Source organism: Tenrec ecaudatus, chromosome 14 (genome assembly GCF_050624435.1).
Source record: "Tenrec ecaudatus isolate mTenEca1 chromosome 14, mTenEca1.hap1, whole genome shotgun sequence".
NCBI lineage: Eukaryota > Metazoa > Chordata > Mammalia > Afrosoricida > Tenrecidae > Tenrec > Tenrec ecaudatus.
In genome coordinates, this window is record NC_134543.1 from 28,238,713 (window position 1) to 28,262,948 (window position 24,236).

Sequence of the window (24,236 nt, forward strand, 5' to 3'; positions counted from 1 at the left end):
GAGCACAGTGTTGAAAGCCCCAAGTGAAAAATGATAAAAGTGGAGCTGGGCTTTAGCTCCTCTGATGAATTAACGTCTTCTACCCCCATGAACTCCACTCCAGTCTCCTGAGGACCCTTGCAAACGGGGATGCTGCACTGTTGTCCGGGATATTGGGTATTGGAGTAAACCATGAGAACGGAAGATGCTAGGAGATCCAGGTTGGTGATTTCTAGCGAGCTAGACATGATGCATCATTTTTACTTCGCTTAAACGACAGAGTTTACAGAGCACATCCGCACTTCATATTCCACAACCCACACATGTTCAGATTCTTCTCATCCATGGCAGTCCATCACTGATCGATGTCATGGGCGGCCAGAAGAATGAGTAACTCTGCTTTGGAAGAAGTACTATCGAGGGCTCCTTAGGAGGGGGACCAGTGAGCCTTGGTCTCACGCACCGTGGGCATGTTACCAGGAGGGACCAGTGAGCCTTGGTCTCACACACTGTGGGCATGTTACCAGGAGGGACCTCACGCACCGTGGGCATGTTATCAGGAGGGACCTCACGCACCGTGGGCATGTTATCAGGAGGGACCTCACGCACCGTGGGCATGTTATCAGGAGGGACCTCACGCACCGTGGGCATGTTATCAGGAGGGACCTCACGCACCGTGGGCATGTTATCAGGAGGGACCAGTGAGCCTTGGTCTCACGCACCGTGGGCATGTTACCAGGAGGGACCAGAGGGGCCTCATGCACCGTGGGCATGTTACCAGGAGGGACCAGAGGGGCCTCACGCACCATGGGCATGTTATCAGGAGGGACCAGTGAGCCTTGGTCTCACGCACCATGGGCATGTTACCAGGAGGGACCAGTGAGCCTTGGTCTCACGCACCATGGGCATGTTACCAGGAGGGACCAGAGGGGTCTCACGCACCGTGGGCATGTTACCAGGAGGGACCAGAGGGGCCTCACGCACCGTGGGCATGTTACCAGGAGGGACCAGTGAGCCTTGGTCTCACGCACCGTGGGCATGTTACCAGGAGGGACCAGAGGGGCTTCACGCACCATGGGCATGTTACCAGGAGGGACCAGAGGGGCCTCATGCGTGGTGAAGGGTCAGCAGGGACGGGGAAGACCTTGCGTGACTTGGGTGGAATCCAGAGGCTCACACAGCGGCGACCGCGAGGCTGCTGCAGGGCAGCGTTCTGTTCTGTTGGGATGAGGTGGCTCCCAGTCAGAACTGCCTCAACTGGGCGCACAACAAGCTGGGCTCCGCAGGGACAGAATCCCTCTGCCCTTTCAAAAGCAGATCGCCAGGCCTGTCTTCCAAGGAGACTCCGCGTGGACGGAAGCACTAACCTATGAATGGCCGTATGAGCCCCTGCACCACTCCGGGAGGGTGAGTCAGAAAGGACTGCTGCCCGAGTTCGAGACAGCCTGGTGCTCAGCAGCCCGTGGTGTTTTCCCTAGTCCCCCCAAACCACGATTCAAGCGCTTCTATTGTTCCTCGGTCTTCTGTAGTCAATGTCCAACTTTCACACGCATGCGAGGCGACTGGAAATACCATGGCTTGGGCCAGGGGCGCCTTATCCTCAAAGTACCGTCCTTGCTTTGCACTATAGAGGTCTTGTGCAGCAGGTGGATCCAACTGCTGCTCCCATGAGCACTGATTGTGGATCGAAGCAAAACGAAAATCCTCCGCAACTTGAACTTGTTCTCCATTTGTCACCGGGCTATCAATTGGTCCAGTGTGGCAACTGCTATTTGTGGATTCCAAAGGGATCATCTTGATAGATTTAGCAACTGCTATTTGTGGATTCCAAAGGGATCATCTTGATAGATTTAGCAACTGCTATTTGTGGATTCCAAAGGGATCATCTTGATAGATTTTTCTGGGAGAGGGCTGGAAACGTTGCCTTCAGAAGGGTACGGACCTGGAGAAACCATTGCTTCACACGTTGGTATTTCTGCTTAATAACAGCTTCCATGATTTTGTATTGACACTTTTTGACTTACTCTCATATTGGGAAACTTTATAAGGAAACTCCAACGCACCTGATGACTCAGAAAGTCAAATTCAGCAGCGCCGTTCCTAAGCCGCTGTGCCTGGTAGTTAGCCAAGCCCCTGCCACAACAGTTCAAAGACACATCAGAGCTTGTTTTCCTCGAAGCCTGTGGAGAGTTTGCAGTCACCTGGCGGGGCTGCAGCCGCTGGATGGGAAGCTTGTCTGAGCCGGTGCCTGTGTCAGAAGACAGATGGAAGCTGGCCACATGACCCCTGGTTCCCCATCCATTCCACCAAATGGAGAGACATGACAAGCCTTTTATTTTCAGGGCAGCGAGCCATTGATTATTCCCTGTTAATGCTTCCCTGTCGATGGCAGGCAGCGGCTGAAGGGAAGTGGCAGGATGTGGTATCCGGGCCCCCCAGAGGGAAAATCAATGTGATTCGGTTTGCTCTTTCTTCCTAGCCTCACCTCTTTCTCCAGCTCCGCCCCACGGGCCACTGCGTCTCTCTCCACCAACGCCAACGGATGCTGTCACATCCTTTACACTCCCAAAGGCTTGGGAGGGAGCGGGGGACCAGGAATACTAAACCCTGAGTAGGTTTTCTTGGGGGGGTTGCTCCTGAATAAACCAGCTAGATGACCCTGCGGCTCCCTGGCAGCTCCGGCTCAGAGGGGGGCTAGTGCTTCTTCAGCCCAGAAGACACGTTCTGACTCCTCGCATCCAGCACTCGGCTCGCTGGCTCAAAGGATGACCTTGCAAACTGACGGGCCCCAACACCATGCAGAGAATTCCACGTGCAGAGAAGGGGGCAGAGACTTACAAAGCACAAGGTGAAAGGCTAGAGGCAACCTCTCAGTATACACACACACACATACACACACACCACCAAAAGGACACACACACGCACACACACACACCCCACCAAAAGGACACACACACACCACCCAAAGGACACACACACACACACACCCCACCAAAAGGACACACACACACACACACACACACACACCACCAAAAGGACACACACACTCACACACACCCCACCAAAAGGACACACACACACCACCCAAAGGACACACACACACACACACCCCACCAAAAGGACACACACACACACACACACACCACCAAAAGGACACACACACACACACACACCACCAAAAAGGGCATCTGCTCCTCCCTCCCCAAAAGGAAGCTCGCATTCGAAACAAAACACTGGCGAGTCGGATCTAACGGCAAGGGGAACTCTTGTTTCCTGGAGGATTTCAGGAGGAAAATGAAATAATGTTATTATATCGGCTTTTCACGGGGTTGCAAACTAGTAATATCCTCCCACCGAGAGCGACGCGAGTCCCTTTGTTTGGTTCTGCGCCTTGCTGCGGTCAGCCTCGTTGGTGGCTGTGGCCACGCAGACCCACGAAGGGCACTGCCGGGCTGCCTGCTGCTACTTCTCCGGCCAGGAGCCCTGCCTGTGCAGGGAGCCCCAGGACGCCGGGGTTCTGGTCCACCGAGACCCCTCAGAAGAAAGACCTGAAAAGCAGCCACGGAACACCAGAAGGTGCGCCCTTCCACTGGCCACCAGGAGTGGGTCACCAGGAGCCAGGACCAGCCGCTTGGCAACAGGTTTCCCTCTCCCTGGAGGGCAGTGGAAGGAGCCCCGCGGGCCCACAGTGAAGTGCTTGGCTCCAACTCCCCGAGTTGGCTGTTGGAGCCCGCCCAGCAGCCCGAGGGAGAAAGACTTGGATTCCAGCCTAGAAAACAGTCAGGGCCATTCGACAATGTCACCTGGGCCCCCGTGGGTCAACGTCCACTGGGTGGCACCTGCCAACAACAACCAAAGGCAGTGGCGGTCCGGTGGTAGAATCCTTGCCTTTGGCATGGGAGACCTGGCTTCAATATCCGGCTGATGTCCTTCCGCAGAGCCACCACCTAGCTGTCCGTGGAGGCACGTGTGTCGCTGTGAAGAGGAGCAGAACTCTGTGGTCCTTCCAGGCGAGGCTGAGCCTGTGGGGAAAGCCTGGTGATCTACTTAGGAGAAGCAGCCAGTTCAGACCTTGCAGCCGTCCTGGGGATGCCTGTTCACAGTCTCCATGGTCGGGGCCCACCTCGTTGACACCACCACCCATCTGGGTTCCAACTCAGAGCGACCCAACATAGGGCCACGTAGGACTGCCCATAGGGCTCCCGAGGCTGTAAATCAGTGGTCTCAACCTGTGGGTCTCAACCCCTTTGGGGGTCAAACTACCCTTTCAGAGGGGTCACCCGATTCATAACAGTAGCAAAATGATGTGATGACGTAGCAATGAAAATAATGTTATGGTTGGGGGTCACCACCACACGAGGAATTGTATTAAAGGGTCACGGCATTAGGAAGGCTGAGAACCACTTGCTATAAATCTTTATGGGAGCAGGAAGCCTCCTCTTTCTCCTGAGAAGTGGCTGGTGGATTTGAACTGACAGCCTTGCAGCTGGCAATCAAATGTTTAGTGCAAGGCACCACCAGTGCTCCTACCTAGATGGCAGCCAATCACAATACAATATTTCTCCTTCACGTGGCAGTTGCCCCAGGAGAAGTGAGTTGAGGCTTTTTCCCATTTTTCTTTCTGCTCTGACCAGGGAGCCCTGGTGGCATAGTGGTTATGACTTGGGCTGCTAATCACAAGGTCAGCAGTTTGAAACTACCTGTCACACCCCACCAGAAAGACAGGATTTTCAACTCCTGTCAAGAGTTACAGTCTCAGAAGCTCACAGGGACAGTCCCCTTTTACCCTGTGGGGTCACCATGAGTTAGAATTGACACCAACCCAGGAATGCTGGACAGAGCCCACTGCCAGGGAGAAACAGGTCACCCGCAATGGGCTTCCTGGGATGATGACCATCCCCATTCCGGTAGTGCAGCCCAAGAATCTGTTTTCTGCGGCAAAGTTCTTAAAATGTGCTTGATACAACGGGTCTAGGTATGGATTGATTAAGAGTTGTGCGTGCCCCCAATAAAATGATTGTAAATAGTATACATTGGAAAATATATTATTTCCAAGAATAGACTGTTAATTTTTCAAATTTATCTGTTATTCAGGTTTAGCACTTTTGTCTTATTTGCTTCATTCTGTCTCTTAATATAATCAATAAAATGTAATATATACTGATGGGACTCCAAGAAAAAAAGCATTACTTTTTCTAAAACATTTCTCAATGTTTAGGATTATGTGCTGCCAGAGAATACTGAGAGTGCCCAGACTACCAAAAGGACAAACAGGTCTGTCCTGGAAGAAGTACGACCAGAATTCTCCTTAGACGCAAGGCCTTCGCCTCCCCTCCTTTAGACATGTTACCAGGAGGGACCAGTCCCTGGAGGAGGACATCAAGCTTGGTAAAGTGACGGGGCCGCGGAGCGGAGGAAGGTCCTCACTGAGGTTTGCCTCACGCAGGGGAGCAGTGACGAGGGTGGCCCGGGGTTGTGCAGTGTTTCCTCCTGTGGTGCCCAGGGCAGCGGTGGGTCACCAGCGACTCGATGGCCCCTAACAGCAACAACAGGGCTATGTTTGTGCCACAGACAAGAGCGTTTTTTTTTTCCAATATCCTAAAATAAATGATGCCACGGGCCTTGGCGGGAGGTGGTTCATTTGATGTCACTCAGTGCATCAGCGTGTGTAAGGGATGCTGACAGGGAGGCCGCCCAGGTGAGCATCCTAGGATGGCCTGAGCCAGCGTCTCCACCAGCTCCGTTCCGTCTTCCCACAGATCAACTCCATGTCCGAGCACTATTCCATCAGCTCAGTGCTATAGCTCCCGGCCTCTTCCTGGGCCTCCATCAAGCTCCCGTCCCTGCTTCCTGGGCTCTTTCCTCTGTTCCACACTGGCAGCCTGAGTTCCGGCCCTTTGAGGGGAGTGCACCTCTGGGGCAGCTGGGTTAGTCCCCCTCCTTGGATCCCTGTCATGCCAGGGGACATCCTTATCCTGATCAGAAGAGGGTTTGTTTGTTTGTGCCGATGAGTGTCTTCTCTAAACATTGAGAGCAATATGCTAATGAAGAAATCTGGAGCTAGATCCCTGCCTGGGAACATTTTAATTACAGATTCCATTTTTTAAACTGCTCTAAGATGTTATGCATCTTCTTGAATTGAAAGAGAAATTGTCTTGGAACATTTGCCAGGAATTCCATTTTATGTGGGTTTTCAAATTTATTGACATATTGATATTGGCAATCTGTGCCTTCCTTTTTTTCCTTTCACATATCAGTCTTGCTAGGGGTTTATCAATGATCTTTTCAAAGAGACAGACTTCGATTTTGTTGATTTTTTTTCCCTTCATACTTTTTTACTTCCTGTTATTTTTGACCTTTTTTTATTATTCTATCTTCCATTTAATTAAGATTGATACTTAGATGATTTTTAAATTTTATTTTTTATTCCATGCATCATTCCCCACCACCGCCATCCATTAAAGTAGCAAAAAACACTACAATCCAAACTCACTGCCATCAGTCAATGCCAACTTATAACGACCCTGTAGGACAAGGCAGAACCGCCCCTCTGAGTTTCCGAAACTGAAACTCTTTACAGAAGTAGAAAATCCCACCTTTTCCCTCGGAGATGCTGGTCATGTTTGAACAGCTGACCTTGCAGTTAGCAGCCCCTAATCCTCACCCTAACCCAAGTGTAACCACTGTGACCCAGGACTCCTTTATGTAGTTTTAAAATAAAGCATCTCTTTATTCTTCAAGTTTTGATTTGTCATATTATAATTTAGTTTAAAAGCATCTAATGTCTATTGTAATTTCTTTTGGAAATACTGGTCATACAGAAGTATAGCACTTAATTTCCAAACGTTTGAAGATTTTCTAGGTATCTTTTTACTGTTTTCTAGCTTAATACTACTTGGTCAGAGAACATATTTTTAGATCATGTCCCCCTTTAGTATTTGTTGAGACTCACTTGAAGGACCACTAATGGTCAATTGTAGTAAATGTTATATGGTTGATTAAAAATACTGCATATTCTGACGTGGTTGGTGGTAGTGTTCTATATACAAGGGGGCTTCAAAATAGTGGGTAAATGGAGTTAAAAGGTGGGCGGGGTGAGGCCATGGAAAACTTCCACACGTATTTGGAAGCCCCTTATGTTAATTGTTTCTATTAAAATGCCATCGCTGTCTCTGACCCATATCAACCCTGTGCGCAGAACAGAACCCTGACGGGTACCGCACCATCCCCACAGGTACTGTGTCTGAGCCCACTCTGCAGTCACTGCATCACCCATTCATCAAGGGCCTGCCTTTTATCTGCTGACCCTCTATTGTATTAGGCACGACGTACTTTTCCAGAGAATGGTTTGTCTGTAGCACGTACAAAATACATGAGACATATCACAAAACACGCCAGTCTCGCCATCCTCGGTTCTTAGGAGCATTCTGGCTACATTCCCTCCAATTAGTTTAAGTTTATTAATCATGTCAAGATCTTCCATATTCTTAACGAAAATTACAGAACTAGTTAATGAATGACAGAACTACAGGTATAGCTTTTGGAACAATACCTGTAGTTCTGTAATTTTGCTTTATGTTTTTGAAACTATATTCTCAGGTTCATCAAAATGCAAAATTATGATGTATCCTCATGGATAGGCCCCTTTATCTTCGCCATGTCCCTCTTAATCATGACGGGTCTTTGTAGCACTGCACCGATCTCCTCTTATTAGTCTTTGCTTAGCATATATTGTTTCAATTCATTGACTCTCCTTTTTTATTGGTCTTTCCAAAGTATGTCTCTAGAATGCGATGCATGCTGAGGTTTATAAAATATTTATCAATATCTTAAAACGCTCTCCAATGACTCCCACCCCGTTATCCACACTCTCATGTAACCACTTCCTCTTGAGCCTGGGATGACCCTATCTCACCTCTAGTGGAGTCTAATGATTAGTCACAAGCCTAAGTTATTTCCACATGGAAAATGGGATGTACCTATGTAATCTTGATGAATATTGATGATCTACATAGTTTGTACTACTGTTTATAATGTATGGAAATACCTATTGACCACACATTTGGCAATATAGCCTGTTATCAAACGTTATTATTTTCAATAGGTAAAAAATGACTCTTTAATTAATCATTTTATTGGAGAGGGGGCTCTTACAGATCTCACAACAATTCATCATACAGTTGTATTAAGTACACTTGTACATATGTTGCCATCAATATTTCCAAAACATTTTCTTTCTACTTGAGTCCCTGGTATCAGCTCCTCTTTTTTCCCCTTCTTCCCCACCTTCTCACCCTTGTGAAACCTTGATCAATTATATATTATTGTTGTAATTTTGTATCTTACACCATCCATTGTCTCCCTTCACTCTCATTTCTATTATTTGTCCCCCTGGGGTAGGGGGGGCAGCAAGTCATAAGCAAATATGATAAAGAAAGCTGATGGTGCCCAGCTATCAAAAGATATAATGCCTGGGGTTTTAAAGGCTTAAAGGCAGCCATCTAGCAGGGAAGCAACAAAGCCCACATGGAAGAAGCACACCAGTCTGTGTGGTCGTGAGATGTGGATGGGAACGGGTATCAGGTATCAAAAGATCCCAAACAATCGCATCAATGTAAATGAGGAGGGTCAGAATGGAGATCCAAAGCCCATCTGTAGACAATCCGACCTCCCTGCACAGAAGGGTCACAAGGAAGGGTGCAGTAGAGCACTGATGAAGCACACAACATTCCTCTAGTTCCTGAATACTTTGTCCTCCCTCCCCCCCAATACCATGACCTAGTTCTACCTTACAAATCCTGCTAGACTGGAATACTCACATTGGTACAGGTAAGAGGTCTTGACACATGGAATTGAGGACAGATAAACCCCTCAGGAACAGTAATGGGAGTGGTGATACCATGAGATTTGGGGGGTGGGGGGGTGGGTGGGGAACTGATCACAAGGTTGGAAAAATTTACTTATGACAAGTGAGAATGAGCATATATTTCAAAATCTTAGAAATATTTTGTACTTTTTCTAGAAAATGTGTTAATTTCCTTTGTCCATTTTCCCACTGGATGGTGGATTTTTAAAAAATTTGTTGGGACTCTTTCTATATTAGATAAATTGGCCCCTGTCTTGGTGGGAGTACAAATACCTTGCCCATGTTCTCATCTGCATCTGCTTGAAACCTGGTGGTATAACTGATGGGTTACTCATCAGACTGCTAACTGCAAGGTCAGCGGTTTGAGATCCCCAGCTGTTTCTCAGGACAAAGATGAGGTTGTCTGCTCCTGTGGAAATGTACAGTCTCAGAAAACCTCAGGGGGAAAATTGGCTCAATGTCAGTAAATGGGCATGAAGAACGTTTTTATCTCTCTGAAGTCTTAAAATACCAGTCCTTCTTTTAGGGCTTCTTGGCTTTCTGTCATACTTAGATAGGCCACCCCTCCCCACCCTTAAGCTACACAGTAATTTTTCTAGCTACTTTAAAAGTTTCATTTTTTATGTATAAGTATTTGAACTATCCACAATTTGTCCTGGTGCAAGGTATGAAGTGTGGCTCCCACTTAATTTACCCCCAGAAACTACTCGGTGGTTCCCACTCCTCTTAGCAAATATCCTCTCTTCCTCCCGCTGACTGAAAAGCCACCGTATCCACTGTACTGTTTAAATGCGCCATTTTCACAGACACAAAAAAATGTCCTGTCCATTTGATCAATCAGTTGCTGAAAGGGTTATTTTTAAACAATGCTGAATTGGTCAATTTTGCCTTTTTTGTCCATTTTTGCCAATTCTGTCCATTTCCCTTCATCTATGTTGAGGCTACATGAAGTTTAAGTAAACAGAATGTTGCTTGGAGGCAAGGATGGTTCGATGTCTCATGTACTCTGGGCACGGTACCAGGAAGGGTTCACCCCTAGGAAGGGAGCCAGGTAAGGTGGGTGGGGCAGTGCACGAGGAAGACCCTCAACAAGAAGCATGGACTTATTGGCTGCAACAATGGGCTCAAACAGTCACAAAGGGGCAGGTGGCATGAAACGGGGCAATCTTTGTTGCACCCAGCAGCACTAACACCAGCATGTTGACCCACTGCCAGTAGGGAACCACCGGCGATCCCTTCACAGAAATCATTTCTACTTTCTCTGAGAGCTGACTCATTTCACCATCCTTTTACTTCCAACCTCTCTGAATCTTCTAAGTTGTAGCTGAGCCTCTTACAAATAGCAGATGTCTGTACTTTCTTCCTGTTATAAACTTCATCTTCCTAGTAGAGGTTAGTCCATTTGTACTTGGGATGACTGATCATATATTGTGTTTGTGTCACCATCTCACTTGAGGCCTTTTCTTTTTTGCCAGCCTTCTAGTTTTCTTTTTCTTGTCCCCAAGTCGTCGTTTTTCCCTTTAATTAACTACCATGTTCTCTATACAGCTCCATTTGGTGATCACTCCAAGTGTTTTGACAAGAACGATCTATAGTTCAAAAGTGATTAAGATTCTTTACCCCCTTCAGGAGCGATACCTTTAACTACAGTCACCGACCCCCTTCAAAAGTATATGCTCTGTTTCCAGAATGTGAAGAAAACCAAAATCCTCAAAATGACCCCATAGGTCAAGAGAGGAATGACCGACGTTGCCAAGAACTTCATTCTGCTGAGTTCTACCGTCCATGCTCATGGGAGCAGCAGGCAAGAGATCTGACAACTCATTGTGTCGGCTAGAACTGCTGCAGAGGACCTCTTTGAGATGTCGAAGAGCAAGGATGCCGCTTTGAAGAATGAGCCAGACTCTGGCCTGCGTATTTTCAATTGCTTCACATGCCTGTGAAAGTTGGCACTGGAGGAGGAAGACTGAATGACGGTGTTGGTGAAGAGCAGTCTAGGAACCACGGACTGCCAAAAGAACAAACCAATCTGTCTTGGAGTAAGCGCTAGAAGCGAGGTTGGGCGGCTTCATCTCACACGCATGCTATCAAGAGGCGCCAGTCCCTGGAGGATGCAATGCTTGGTAGAGGGTCAGCGAAAAAGACGATGACCCTCTGTGGTACAGTAGAACCCCGGACCTGGACGCGAGATGCGATGCAGTTGAGTTCCGAATCAATTTCCCCATAATAACTGAAAATGGATTAATCCGCTCTCCACCACCAAGTTGTTACCCTATCCTTACCGTTTTACACAAAACATTACACAGAAATTTGAAAGTAAATAAATTAAGAGTTAAATACTATAAGAAACATAACATTTAAAAAGTTTTTAACAACTACAGTCTGGCCCATACCTTGAGACTGATGAGGATCTGGATCTGTGGACACGGATGTGGAGAGGAGGGGTGAAGAGTCAGTGTTTGGCAGGGGAATCCCCTTCCATAAAATCAACTGGTAGCCGCTTTTCAGTTTTTTCCCTTGTCTTTTTTCACTAGGACCTGGCTGGCTTTCTCTTAAAAAATATCTAATGCGGTTTGCTGTTGGTGCTTCCTTAACTGCTTTCTAAAAGGGTTTACTAAATTGTCATCAATATCGATAACATGGTTAACCAGTTTCTTATCGTAATGGTTCTTTTCAAAAAACTTTCTTAGGGCCCACGTTTTTATCTAAGGACAGTACAAAAAACCCACAAAAACTAAGAAAATTATAGCAAAACTCTTGGAACACAGCTGCAAAAAGATTTACACCACTCGTGCTAACAACGCCAACTAGCGCTGAGTGACTGAACTATGATCACATGCCGAGTCGGGTCGGATTCTGATGTTATGTTTGCGCTCCAATGCAAAATTTTCTTGACATTTCATGTCGAAATCCATTTATGGCAAGTACTGATGGGGTCAAGTACCGGGGTTCTACTGTAGTTACATAATCTCCTGTCAACTTGTGGATAATAAGAGTCAATGGGGTGGAGTTTAGCCTGTCAATCAGGTCACAAGGTCAAACACCCACCGGGAGGATTCTGGGAAGTTCCTCTTTTTCTCCTGGGAAGAGGACCACACTCTATCTCTGCTTCACATTCCTGTTGACAAGTCACATGAAGCTTATGCTGATGGCAGCCAGAGCCCTGGATATGGAGGAGCCACGTGGAGACCCAAGGCAGCACTGAGCTGCTTCCACTACCACTGGATCCACAAGACTCTCCACCCACTGGCCTGTGATCTTCCTGCATTTGGCATCATTGCATGTGCTGCATGAGTCTGAAGAGGAATTTACACACTGGTATTGGGTATGTGGGCTAATATCAGACTTATGGACTTGATCTGGACTGGGCTGAGATTTTTTCTCAATATTCAATTGCTCTTTGGTATAAAGCATTTGCAAAGATACATTTTCAGCCTAGAGAATCAAACAGGAAGGCCCTCCAGGAGATGGACGGACACCGCAGCTGCATCAATGGGCTCAGGCGCAGGAACACTTGTGAGGATGGCGAGGACCGGGCAGGGTTCCACTGCTGCCCGTAGGGCCAACTAGATGGCACCTAACAACAGGGAATCGATGACAAAAACCCCGAAGTAAAATAACTCAGTAAGGCAACAAGGTATTAAAATTTACACCTGAAAATCAACAGCATCTGTACACTCCAACAATAACCAGTGAGAAGATAGGAGATGGAAAACCTCATTTACTAGCAACAAGACTCAAATGTGATAAAGCCATACAGGGAAAAAGAATTAACTCCTGAAAAGGCATACCAATAGACTTAAACAAATGGAGACACATCTCTTTTTGGAATCACTTATTAAAAAGATGTTTGTACCCTCTAACACAAGACCAATAGAAATAGCAACACTTTTTTAAATGGAGTTAGACAAGGTGACACTAAAGGTTTTATGAAAAGAATGAAGCTTTATGAACAGTCAGAAAGACACTGAGGGGGTACATTGAAACATACTGTAAAGGCTTTATAACTAAAACAGTGTGGTACTGAGTTATGGATGGGAACAGACCAATGGAATAGAACAGAAAACCCAGAAGTAGAACAAGTATGTAGGGATTATGGATTTAATTCTGAACTCGAAAAAGAACATTCGTGGAAAAGCTCCTAAAATGTGAAGACTTTCAAATAAAGTCTGTAGTTTGATTAAACAGTATTGTTTCGATGTAAATTTCCTGTTTTGGATCACTTGACCATCAAACTCAAAACTCACTGCTGAGTTGACTGACTCAGAGTGAACCTCCAGGCCAGGGGAGAACTGACCCGGGAAGTTCCCAAGCTGCACCTCTTCATGGGTGGACAAAGTCTGATTTTCCTCCCAAGCGGCCAGTGGTTTGGAATTCCTGACCTTGCAGTTAGCAACCCGATGCATAACCAACGAGAAAAACCGGATAGGAGCCTGAGGCGGCAGGGAGAACAGCTTGTCCCTGGGGAGCATGTGATGGTTGTCTGCTATGGTAAATGTAGAAACTGCTGGACTGGGATACATTTTGCTGTGTAGACTCTCAGCAACAAGAGTCAAGTGTACAGAGAACACTATACATATAATGGAAAACTGGCCAGGATTTCAACCCAAAGCTTTGAGTCCGTGCTTTGAAATGCGGAACCTGTGAGCCAGACACTAAAAAGCCACCTGGCCATTTTGCGGCGTGTCCTGCAGAACTGTCCGTTGAAATGGAGGAGCAATCGGTGTAAGTCAGTGGGGCCCCTTACCCCTGGTTTTGGGTGCTCTCAAGTACTGAGATGAAGTCCTGGCAAAAGAGAACGCAACAGGTATCTATTGCACACTGGCTAGGTGTGCAGTGTTTTTCCCCAATATCTTTCATTGTTGGGAGCTACACTTTAAAAGGATCCATCGTCATGCTGGAAAATACAAGATGTTTTCCCCTGAAACGCAGACGTAATGAATGAGTATCATAAAATCACAGTTGGCAATATCTTAGGCAAATGAAGTTTTTACGGTCGATTGTGAAAAATGACTGTCACTCATAGACTAGAAATTCATTATTGTTATATTTCAATCCACTCTACAAAGGCATTTTCCATCCATCTAAAAATGCTGGGTTTTAAAAAAATCATTTTATTGAGGACTCTTATATGTCTTGTAACAATCCATGCATCAATTGCATCAATCATATTTTTGCATGTGTTGCCATCATCCAAAAAGATGGTGTTCTGGGCATTTCCCACCATCTCACGAATGCTTTCCCCTACAGCATCCCCTGGGGAGCTTCAGGAAGAAGAGTCCAGGCGATAGCAACACCTGGAACTCCTGTAAGGGCCGAACCTCTCCTTGCAGAACACCTCAGAGCTAAGGGCGTGACCAGTCCATGGAAACTTTTCACGGGACTCCCTCAAAACCTGCAACTCCCACGCTTTCGTGCCTAGAGTCCAAGGGGCGCTGTGGGGTAGAACTTGGGTTGCGGGACCTGCTTCCTGAACAAATTCAGGATCTTTATTCCCAGAATCTGGACATTGTACCACATGCTGATGAGGTCAGCTTGCAGGGGCTGGTTCAAACCCACATTGCCCACGCTCCTCAACAAAACCACACGGCGTCTCCCTTTCTGTTCAGTTGTCAGTTTCCAGACAGAGGTGAATGCATCTCTGGGCCCAACGGGGAACCCACCCTTCTCGGGGGTCCCCTCTGGCTGTTTCCTGAGTGGGGGAGGAGGACCCTGTCTGGACTGCGGCCACCATCACCAAGTCCACTCTGTGTCAGGGCCCAAGTGGGAGGCGAGAGTGACAAGGACAGGGGCAGGCAGCCCAGGCACTGACAAAGCCGGCAGGCAACAGCAGGCGCCCGGCGTTCCCCCATGCGCCCTGGTGCTGAGCGATGCAGCCATCGGCTGGGGGAGCCACCTGTTTCCAGGGGAGCCCAGAGAAGGGTCACAGGGCACACGTGCGTGGCACTGAGCTCTGGACCTCTCCTCTTCAGCAGCGGCCCCCGGTGCAGGCCCACAGCAATGAAGCCGGAATCAAGCAGAGCCTGGAGCGAATCCTGACCCCCATCCACAGCTTGGGGCCAGCCGCCCAGCTCCTTTCCGCACCGCATACCTGGACCGAGGGGACACAGGGGGACCCCGTCTTCTTCACTGGTGGCTTCAGGACACTCTCAGCCATAGGACAGGCTTGCAGGGCTCTTGCGGACCACCTTTTTGGGGACCTCTGTATTGAGCGGGACTGACAGTGAATGTCACCCGCACCAGACTGGAGGCCTTATTTCAACGTGGGTCTGCGGTGGCCGAAAGGGCCTCATTTGCAGCCTGTACTATCACCTGACATTGTCAACTGCATTCGTCAGCTAAAGAGCCCAAGATTGGATGTGGCCTATTTATCAGCCACCTTTCAGGAGAAAGCGACGGTTTCCCTCTTCTCCCCACCCCTGGCTCCTATCCCTGCTGGGACCCCCAGCACACCCACCACCCTGCCAGGCAATTTTGCACCACGTGAATAGTCACTTGGCCCCTCTGACCAGCCTTGACCCCAAAACACCCGACAGTTTGGAAAGCAAGGGAAATCACCCCTGTGAAAACGGTGCGTTCGAAAAGGAACCTCAAACACGGGGGTTCGTAAGCAAACTAACTGTTTTATGAATGATCCTCACACAAGTAGATACTGTCTTGACTTTTGCCCATTATGGAAAACATACAGGAATCGGGACTCAGAGAGGCAGTGTGTACATTGGCCGGCAGAAACAAGAACTCAGGCACGGTTCAGGGAACAGTCACCGCGGTGAATCCTCGGAGCAGATCCAACATCCGCGCGCTCCAGGCTCATCCCGCAGTCATCAGCCAGCCATCCCCCGTCAGTTTCCTCAACACGGATCGCAAAGCATGATGGTGAGCTTCCGTCCTTTCCTGGAAGGTGGGCGCTGTCTCATTTGAGGTCATGATACATCGTGCCACAGGAAAAGGGAAATTCAGATCTTCAGATTCAAAACACACTTGATTCTAGGGTTGTCCCACTGGAACTGCGTCATACAGAAAACACGGAGGCTGAGAGAGCGGTTGGTTAGTAATTCCTTACGCATGCGCAGACAGCACCTTAACACGAGGGGCACACTGTACAGGTCTGCATGTGGAGAGCACTTGAACACTGAACAGTTATTGTCAGAAGCTTCCCTTCGCTGATGACCACAGGCAGGGACAGATGCTGCCCTCTTGGGAACACTACACGTGTGCAGAAAAGCATGCCGAGAAAGACGACACACATTGCGGGCACCCTGGCTCATTAGCAGGGGCCTCAGCCAGCCTCTGGCCAGCAGGGAGGGGCAACGGGTGCAGAAGCACGGGCAGAGGAAGGCCGAGGCTGCAGTTCTGGCTTGATCGCTTGGCTCTGCTTGTCCTCGCCTGGTAACACAGCAGCAGCCGCCTCCCCTGCAACACAGAGATGCTACAAGGGACATGAAAGAGGATATAGAACTATTTTTCATTACAGCTACAGAGGGGGGCTGCTAGGCAGCGTGTTTCCAGAGTGGTTACTGGGAGTTGGGGGTGCGTGTCTCAAAGGGTCCCGGTCAGGCTCTGGATGAGCCATGGAGTTTGACACAAAAACGACCATGCCCACAGAATGCAGCCCAGTATGCGGAACTGTGTCCTGTCAGTGTGGAGACGAGGGGAGGATACAGGCAGGGCAGCAGATCCAGCCTGGTCCCTGGCAAAGCTCGGCCAGCCGCTCTATCTGCAACGTTCTCTCCTCTCTACATGTATGCACTAAAGGTCTGCAAAATGCCACACTATGTACGGGCAGTGTGTGACCATCACACAGCCTGCTGTGGCTGTCCGGGTCTCCACTGCTGCTGCTGGTGAGCCGGGGGCGCTGTGGACCAAGAGGGCAATGAGCGGGGAGAGCAGCCGACATCCAGGGCCACATCCTCTGCCTCCTGGGGTTGGGGTCTTTAAAATTATTAGGGGGAAATAAGGAACAAGGGAGCAACGGGGACCACTACTGCACCTGTGCAATCAGACAGACATGGTCCAAACAGGCATTAAGCAACGTACAACTCAACTTTTAGGGGTGCTGCTCCATGGAGAAGGGTAGCCTGAAGGCCTCTGGGCCGGCTGACTCCCAGACACTGGGTGGCGTGGTTTCAGCACAGCACCCACCCCATACTGTCTTCTCCATTCTTCTACTATACTGCGGGCTACAGACAACCGACTTCTCAGTTTTACATAAAGTGCTGTGTAAATTCAGCTTCAAGCCCCTCTTTGCAACTTGATTCCCACCCACCCCTTGCAGCGGAACACCCCAGACAAGGACAATAAAGGGGCAGGGTAGAGTGTCCCACCACTGTGTTTTATGAGCGGAAGGGGACACGTGGGCTTTGAGGAACAGAAGCCAGGTCCCACTCTGCACCCATTGATACACAGGGCGTGAGTAGGAGCTCCAGCGAGCTTTAACGGAGCTGCGTGTCAGAGCCACCACGGCCAGTGCAGGCCCTGAGTGACAGGCACTCTTGATAATACTTTCTAGACAGGGGCTTTTCCACGGCAGCTGCAGGCAGCCACTTATTCCTCATTTTGACAAAGTAGCATCCAACTTCAGGCATGACCGTATATATAACTCCCAGAGGAGCTGAGCCATTAAAACACACCAAACAGAAAGAAGGCGTGTAAAAAGAGACAGGTTTTCTACCCAAATACGGCCCCAAGAAGCCATTATGATAATCGAGTGTGACGCTTTGCTTCAGGTCCCTGACCTGTATCACCAATAAAAGTCCCGCTTAGCACAGCGACATGAAGTGGTACACAGCCTGCTGACGACTGCCAGTCAGCTGAGCCCTGCTGCCGGGTCTCCGCGAAGCAAGCCCTCCAGGTGGCCTGTCTTCCAGGAGGCGGCGGGCGCTGTTGGCAGCAGCGGCAGGAAGGCGCACTCGCAGCCTGGGCTGCTTGGGGCTCTCTCCGCAGAGAGCGGGGACCAGGCCTGCAGGCAGGCTTCCCCTTCCCCGGTGGCCTCAACGCGGCCAACATCTGTCCAGAAAGGGCTGTGAACACGCAGCTTCCTCCGTCATCGCTAGTGGCGCTACACAAGGGGGTGCAAAAGCCGTCACGAGATTTTCAAACCCACGCACGCACCCTGCAAAGGAAGCATCAGCTCTGGAAATGAGCGGCAGGCAATGCTGAGGCCGGGAGACTAAGGTAAGAGATACAGCAGAGCCAGACGTGCATTTTCTAAACAGCTGCCCCTACACTCCGCTCCCACCCCTTCCCCTTAAAAAACAAACCCCAAACAAAACGGAGTCCCACAACATGATTTGCCAAGAGAAAGCACCGGCTGCTCTGTCTGAAGAGGCCAGCGTCCCCGCGGGGGCAGCATGGAGGGGCTGGGCGGCCCAGTGGAGACCCGCGGGCCTCTACCACACCGAGCCTCCCCCTCGCTGGCTCCGTCGGTCAGTCAGTCAGCTCCCGGCCAGCCAGGCCGAGCTCTCTAGGCGTCCCGGGGCCCTTCTCCTGCGACATTTTAAAAAACGTCAGAGGCCTTCTCGGCGGCTTCGGGGGTCCTGAGCAGCCAGTCCGAGGGTGCAGCCCGCTGGACTTGCGATGCTGGCGCGGCGAGCTCCGCTGTATCCGCGGGAACTGGAAAGGGTGCCGGCGGCCGCCGGGGGAGGAGGAGGAAAGCAAGGGGAGACAGTGAGAACGCAACAAGTCAGGCAGGAGACACGGCAGCGCAACATTCTCGTCATCCTTCAGTTTCGTCCTGGGGACCCAGAGGAGGAGCCTGGTGGCACAGTGGTTTACATGCTGGGCTGCATCCGCAGTCTACAGTTCTAAACCACCAACTGCTCCTTGGGAGAGAAATGAGGCTTTCTACTCCCGTAAAGAGGTAGTCTCTGAAGTCACAGGGGCCGCCCTGCCCTGTCCTGTCCTGTTGCTAGGGGTCGGCATTAACATGATGGCAGGGAGGCGGAGGAAGGTTTAACCCCAGGAGCCTTGGTGGCCTGATGGCCTTGGTGGCCATGCATTAGGCTGTTAGGCGCAAAGTCAGTAGTTCGAAACCACCAGCCGCTCCTCAGGAGAAAGATGAGGCTTTCTACTTCCGTAGAGAGTTACAGTTGTGGAAACTCACAAGGGCAGCTCTACCGTGTCATATAGGGTTACTGAGTCTGCATCAACTTGATGGCAGTTGCGTTTGGTTTTGGATTAAGCCAAAGTGGCCACATACAGTTTCTTGCTTTGCTTTACCAAAAAAGAGGTGAGGGGTGGGGGCAGAGTAAGATTTAAGTAAGATAAATATTTCTCCATCTGAGAAAAATGGGCTTTATTGGACCTATGAATAAACTCAGTAGCACACACTCATAATGTAGCGATGATCACTGTTGGCCACGTCTGTGCCGGGCACTACACTGCTGAAACATTATGCGCTCCCAACCTTATGTGTGAACGCAAGCCCTGGCGGGGAGGGGGGAGGCACCGTCATCTCGTGCTCAAAACAGAAGGCCTGGAGACACCAACAGGACAGTGTCGCCAACGAGGAAAAGGGAGACTTTTACACAACAGGCCCCCCTCTTCCCAACAATGACATTAAAGGAGTTCAGGACGGTTAGCCACTGCCCGCATAAGGCTGCTCTAAGTTGTTTACATTCAACACCTGGTCCCTACCATTCCACTGACACTGGGACAACCACACCTGTTCTCACACTTCCACATGCACCTGAGGGGGAAGGAAGCAGTCCCCACTGATGCCAACTGTGAGGAAACCGAAGATGCTTACGAACCGTTCCGTCTGAAAGTGCTCACACGTTTCACTTGGATAAGTTAGCAATTATTGGGGACTGGAATGCAAAACTGAAAACCACAAAGCAGTTTAGAATTTGGAAACTGCGGCCTGGATGAAAAGAACACTGGACACTGCAATGAAGGAGTACCAAAGACCTGCTCCGCGGAAGGTCCACTCAAGTAGGCGTGCAACTCTGAGCAACGAGAATGCACACAGGGAGTGCCCGAAGTCAGCCTGACTGCATCTAGAGATGATGATGTTGTTGTTGTTGTTGTTGTTAGGTGCCGCTGTGTCCGTGCCAACCTGAGGGACTCATCTTCTGGCATTGTCTCTGACAATGCTTTGCTTTCTGTTCATGAGGTTTTCAGGATGTGACAATGATTTTGTGCTATCCAGACGGTTTTTAATGACTAATTCCTCAGCAGCATTTAGGAAGTGGAGGAAAGTTGTGTGTTGCATCATTGCTACACTGCACCCTGACTGGCTTGTCTCTTCCCCGCAACCCTTCTGTAAAGGGGTGTCCCGTTGCCTACAGATGGACTTTGAGTCCCCACCCACACTTCCCCTTTCACAATGATTTGACTTTCTTGTTCTTGGATGCCCGATACCTGATCCCTTCGACACCTCGCGATCACACAGGCTGGTGAGCTGGTAGAAGCTTCTTCTTTTTTTTTTTCCTTCTTTCCTTTCTTGCCCTCATAACCCACTACACACAGCTACAGTATTCAAAACAGCCTGGTCTGGTGCACTTTCAGATACGCACACCAATGAAACAGAATTAAGAACCCAGAATTGAATCTATACACCCACAGTCAGCTAATAACAGGGTATCATCCATTTGTAGAAGAATTAACAGGGCCCCTACTTCACGCCATACACAAAAAGGACTCAAGATGGATCAAACTCCTAACCCCAGGACTATTAAAGCATCAGTGAAATAATAAGAACAGACTTAGGGTACCCTAGCACATCATATAGATCCATATCAAATGCAATGAAAAACACACAAACAGAAGACAGAAACAGATGACTGGGACTTCCTAAAAATGACACACTGAAGTACATCCAAAGATCTCACCAGGCTGAAAAAAAAAAAGTTAGCAACTTGGGAAAAATTTTTGGAAATGACATCGAATATGGGGCTACTCTATAAAACTTATAGAAAACACCTCAACAAGAAAAAGACCAAAAACCCTATTTGAAAATGGGCAGAGGACATAAACAGACACTTCACTAACAAAGATATTCGAGTGGCCAACAAGCATATGAATAAATGTCCACAACCACTAGCCACTTGAAAGATGCAAATCAAAACAACCACCGATAAGGCATCTCCTCCCTCCTGCCATCAGGGGACTCCCGGGGGGGTTTCTGAGACTGTATCTGGTTGCAGGAGTAGAAAGCCGCGCCCCCCCCCCCTCCACTGGAGCCAAGTTACAACAACAGAAAGCAACACATGCTGGTAAGAACGTGAGGAGACCAGACCCTCATATGCTGCTCCTGGGAGTGTTAAATGATATGGCCTCTGCGCACGGTGCTTAAAAACAGTTGGAAATAAAAACATCCTATGCTCTAGCACTCCCTCTATTTGGTATGTACATGTCCCAGAGAAATCAGAGCCTCAACACAAAATACTCATGTTCATTATAGCACCATTCCCTTTAACAACGAGAGAAACCACCAAAATCAATGGGAAAATGGAGAAATAAATTTTGGTACAAAACACAATGGAATCCTGTACCAGAAAAACAATGAATCCCCAAAACAACACCTCATAACGTGGACGAAGCTGGAGCAGAGTATGCTCAATAAAATTAGTCCATCACAAAAAGATAAATATCATATGGTAGACAGGTGTTAACTAAGGGAGAGGGGAAGGTAATATAAAATAAAAGGTTGAAAAAAATGACGGCGGCAGGGGAAAACCCTGGACGGTGTGCAAGAATTAAAGGTAACAAGAGGCAAATCCTGTGCTACACACCATCCTGCATCAAGTATGATCCACGTGCAGATGCATGGCTAGGCACGCAGGCTGAGTAAGTGTGGGCAGAGAGTAGGGTGTACTTACGACTACACACTCGTCTGATAGAGGATACTTGTGTATGTGCATTTACCTTTGCTGCAAATGTATCCATGGAGGTGGTGGGGCACACGGGGCAGAGTTATTAAACATCTCCGACATAACCAAATGCCTAGAGAGGAGGAGTGGCTGGGCCTGGGAAATCAGGACCACAGGATCAGGCCAACTGGCATAGCACAGTTCATGAAGACATGGTCTACATCCCTTTTGGGTGCAGTGACTGGGGTCTAAAAAGCTCACGAAGAGCCATTTAAGGTGCGACTATTAGTTGCTCCCTGCTCTGAGGAAAGAAGAGTGCTAACAGTCAAAAGACACCTGGGAACGTGTAGCCCAGTGGACTGACACGCCACTTAAACATCAGTCTACACAATCCCAAGACCAGAAAACCTAGATGGTGCCTGGCTACCACTACACACTGTCCTAAAAAGGGCCATACTTACAGGTGCTGGATAAAGTGAGCGAAAAATGGGAAACAGAACTTAAAATCCTGAGAGCAAGCTCACTGGTTGGAGAAAGGTTGGTGGGAGCCCCAAGTCTACAGTCCTCAGTCACCTCTGAGATCTGGACCTGAACTCACCCCTGCGGTAGAATCATCAACATTGAACAGCAAGGGGGCAGCATTTCTCCGAGGACCAAGTCCAGAGGGTTAGGCAGGAAACAGGAACCGCAAACACAAAAAGAAAGTGGGATGAGGTGCCAGAGGGGGTCGGGTGGATGAGCTGAAACAAAATGTGCTCAAGTTGTTGAATCTGCAACTGCTGACCTGGCTCTGTAACCCTTCATCTAGCGTGCAGTAAGAAGTATTCATAAATAAACGTTACAAACATCTCCGATCCCTGGACCGGTCAAAAAACACAACAGAGACACTGCACAGGAGAGAACTTTTGCGTGCTCTCCCAAAGTCGGAACAAGAACATCCAGTGTGGTGTTAGTTACAATGTCACAGTGCAAGCTACAATCCAAATGTATGTACCCCAAGTGTAGGAAATTCATCACAGTCTCATGCCGCGGTAAAAATAAATGAAGGAATGAATGTTGGCAGGACAAAACATGAATGAATCCCAAGAATAGAACTAGGTGAAAACTTGACTTTGTAAAAGACAACAGTTTGATTCCATTTATACAAGGCTCAAAGGCATACAAAAGCAGACAACGTATTGCCTAGAGATAAATATCTGTTAAAATGTTTAAAAAAGCTATAGAATGACATAAAAATCAGAAGACTGATTACCTCTAAGAAGAGAGATAAGATGGTATCTAACTGTGGTCTCTCAAGTGAAAGTACGGTATGTGGATATTTGTTGTATCATTATTCTTTACCCGTTACATAGCTTTTCTAAATATCCTGTATAGTCATCATTAATACTCACTACACAGAAAGCAAAGCAGCACTGAGAACCTCTCCTGCGGCTCTAAGACAAAGGGCCAGCCTGAAACAGAACAACCAAATCCAACCATGGGGCTAACACTGAGAAGAGCTGTCAACTTTAAGATGCTGCACACAAACATGGACTGGGCTCGACTCTGGGTGTTACTGTGAACAGAACGCCCTCAAACTCCCTGCCCTGGAAAGGCATCCGCAGCATCACTGGCCTGGAATTCAGGATCTGATGCAACGAGTCAACAGATACTGCTGGGGCCCCTTCCAAAAGATGTTCTCAGGACACACGGCCTCCCCAGGGAGAGGACATCAGAAAGGGCTTTTCGAATAGCCAGCAGAGTCAGGGCGCTGGGGAAAACCTGGAGTTCTCTTTCCCTCCCACCATGTTATGTACTTTTAGAGGATTGGATGTTGCATTCCAAGGACTCTGACCTGCCATCTTCCATGAGAATCATCTCGTGGAAATGGCATCTGGCTTCCATTAGAGTCCCCAGGTTTCTTCCAACTACTGAGTCTCAAATTTTGGAGGAAAAAAGCTTACCCCCACCCCTCCTTTAAGAGCATCACTTGACAGTAGTGGGTTTGGGTTCGTTTTTTTTTAGCATTTACAGCTAGTTCTTTTCAGCGTGAAATAGAGACTCGCTGGGCATCCCTGTTCTGGCAATGAGACTTAGAAGCAGGCTCACATGGTTACCCACTAAAATGCCTGGGTATGGCTCTGTTCATCAGACTCCTGCAGCTGCCAAGGCCATGAAGGGGGCAGGGGAGGAGATGAAAAGAAAACAGGGGTCTCCCACTTTCAGAAGGACTTCCATAAGGCCCCTGGGGAAGAGTCCTATTTCCTCGTCTTTCGTAACCACTGCAGAAAAAGCCCGGGACGTCGTGCTAGTTCTACCTGCTCGTCCCTTCTCCGGCCTTGTTAATACCTTTAAATTCCGCCAATTCCCACTCCAAACTTTCTACCAATGGGGGAGGGGGACGAGGGAGAAGATTTGTGGCTGCAAGTTTAAGGGAGAAGCCAAATCCATCACGGTGACAGGAAAGAGTGTCGGCAGAGATCTGAGCTATTTATTCCTCTAGGAAAACCCTATAAAGAATGACACAAGGAAGCCTCTATCGGAGTCCTGTGGCTCACACTGGTGACGAGTGTGATAACAGATGTATGCCGGCGCATGAT

At 48.6% G+C, this 24,236-nt stretch overlaps 1 protein-coding gene across 3 annotated transcripts in view; it reads right to left on the bottom strand.

The window, feature by feature from the left end:
• Positions 1-15,448: 15,448 nt before the first annotated feature.
• GPATCH2L (G-patch domain containing 2 like) overlaps positions 15,449-24,236 on the bottom strand; it is a 67,266-nt gene continuing 58,478 nt past the window's right edge. For all 3 annotated transcript variants that reach the window (XM_075531967.1, XM_075531965.1, XM_075531966.1), the window contains one exon: positions 15,449-18,457. In XM_075531967.1, coding sequence (XP_075388082.1) covers positions 18,352-18,457 — 106 coding nt within the window. In that variant the 3' untranslated portion in view covers positions 15,449-18,351. The remainder of the gene's footprint in view (positions 18,458-24,236) is intronic.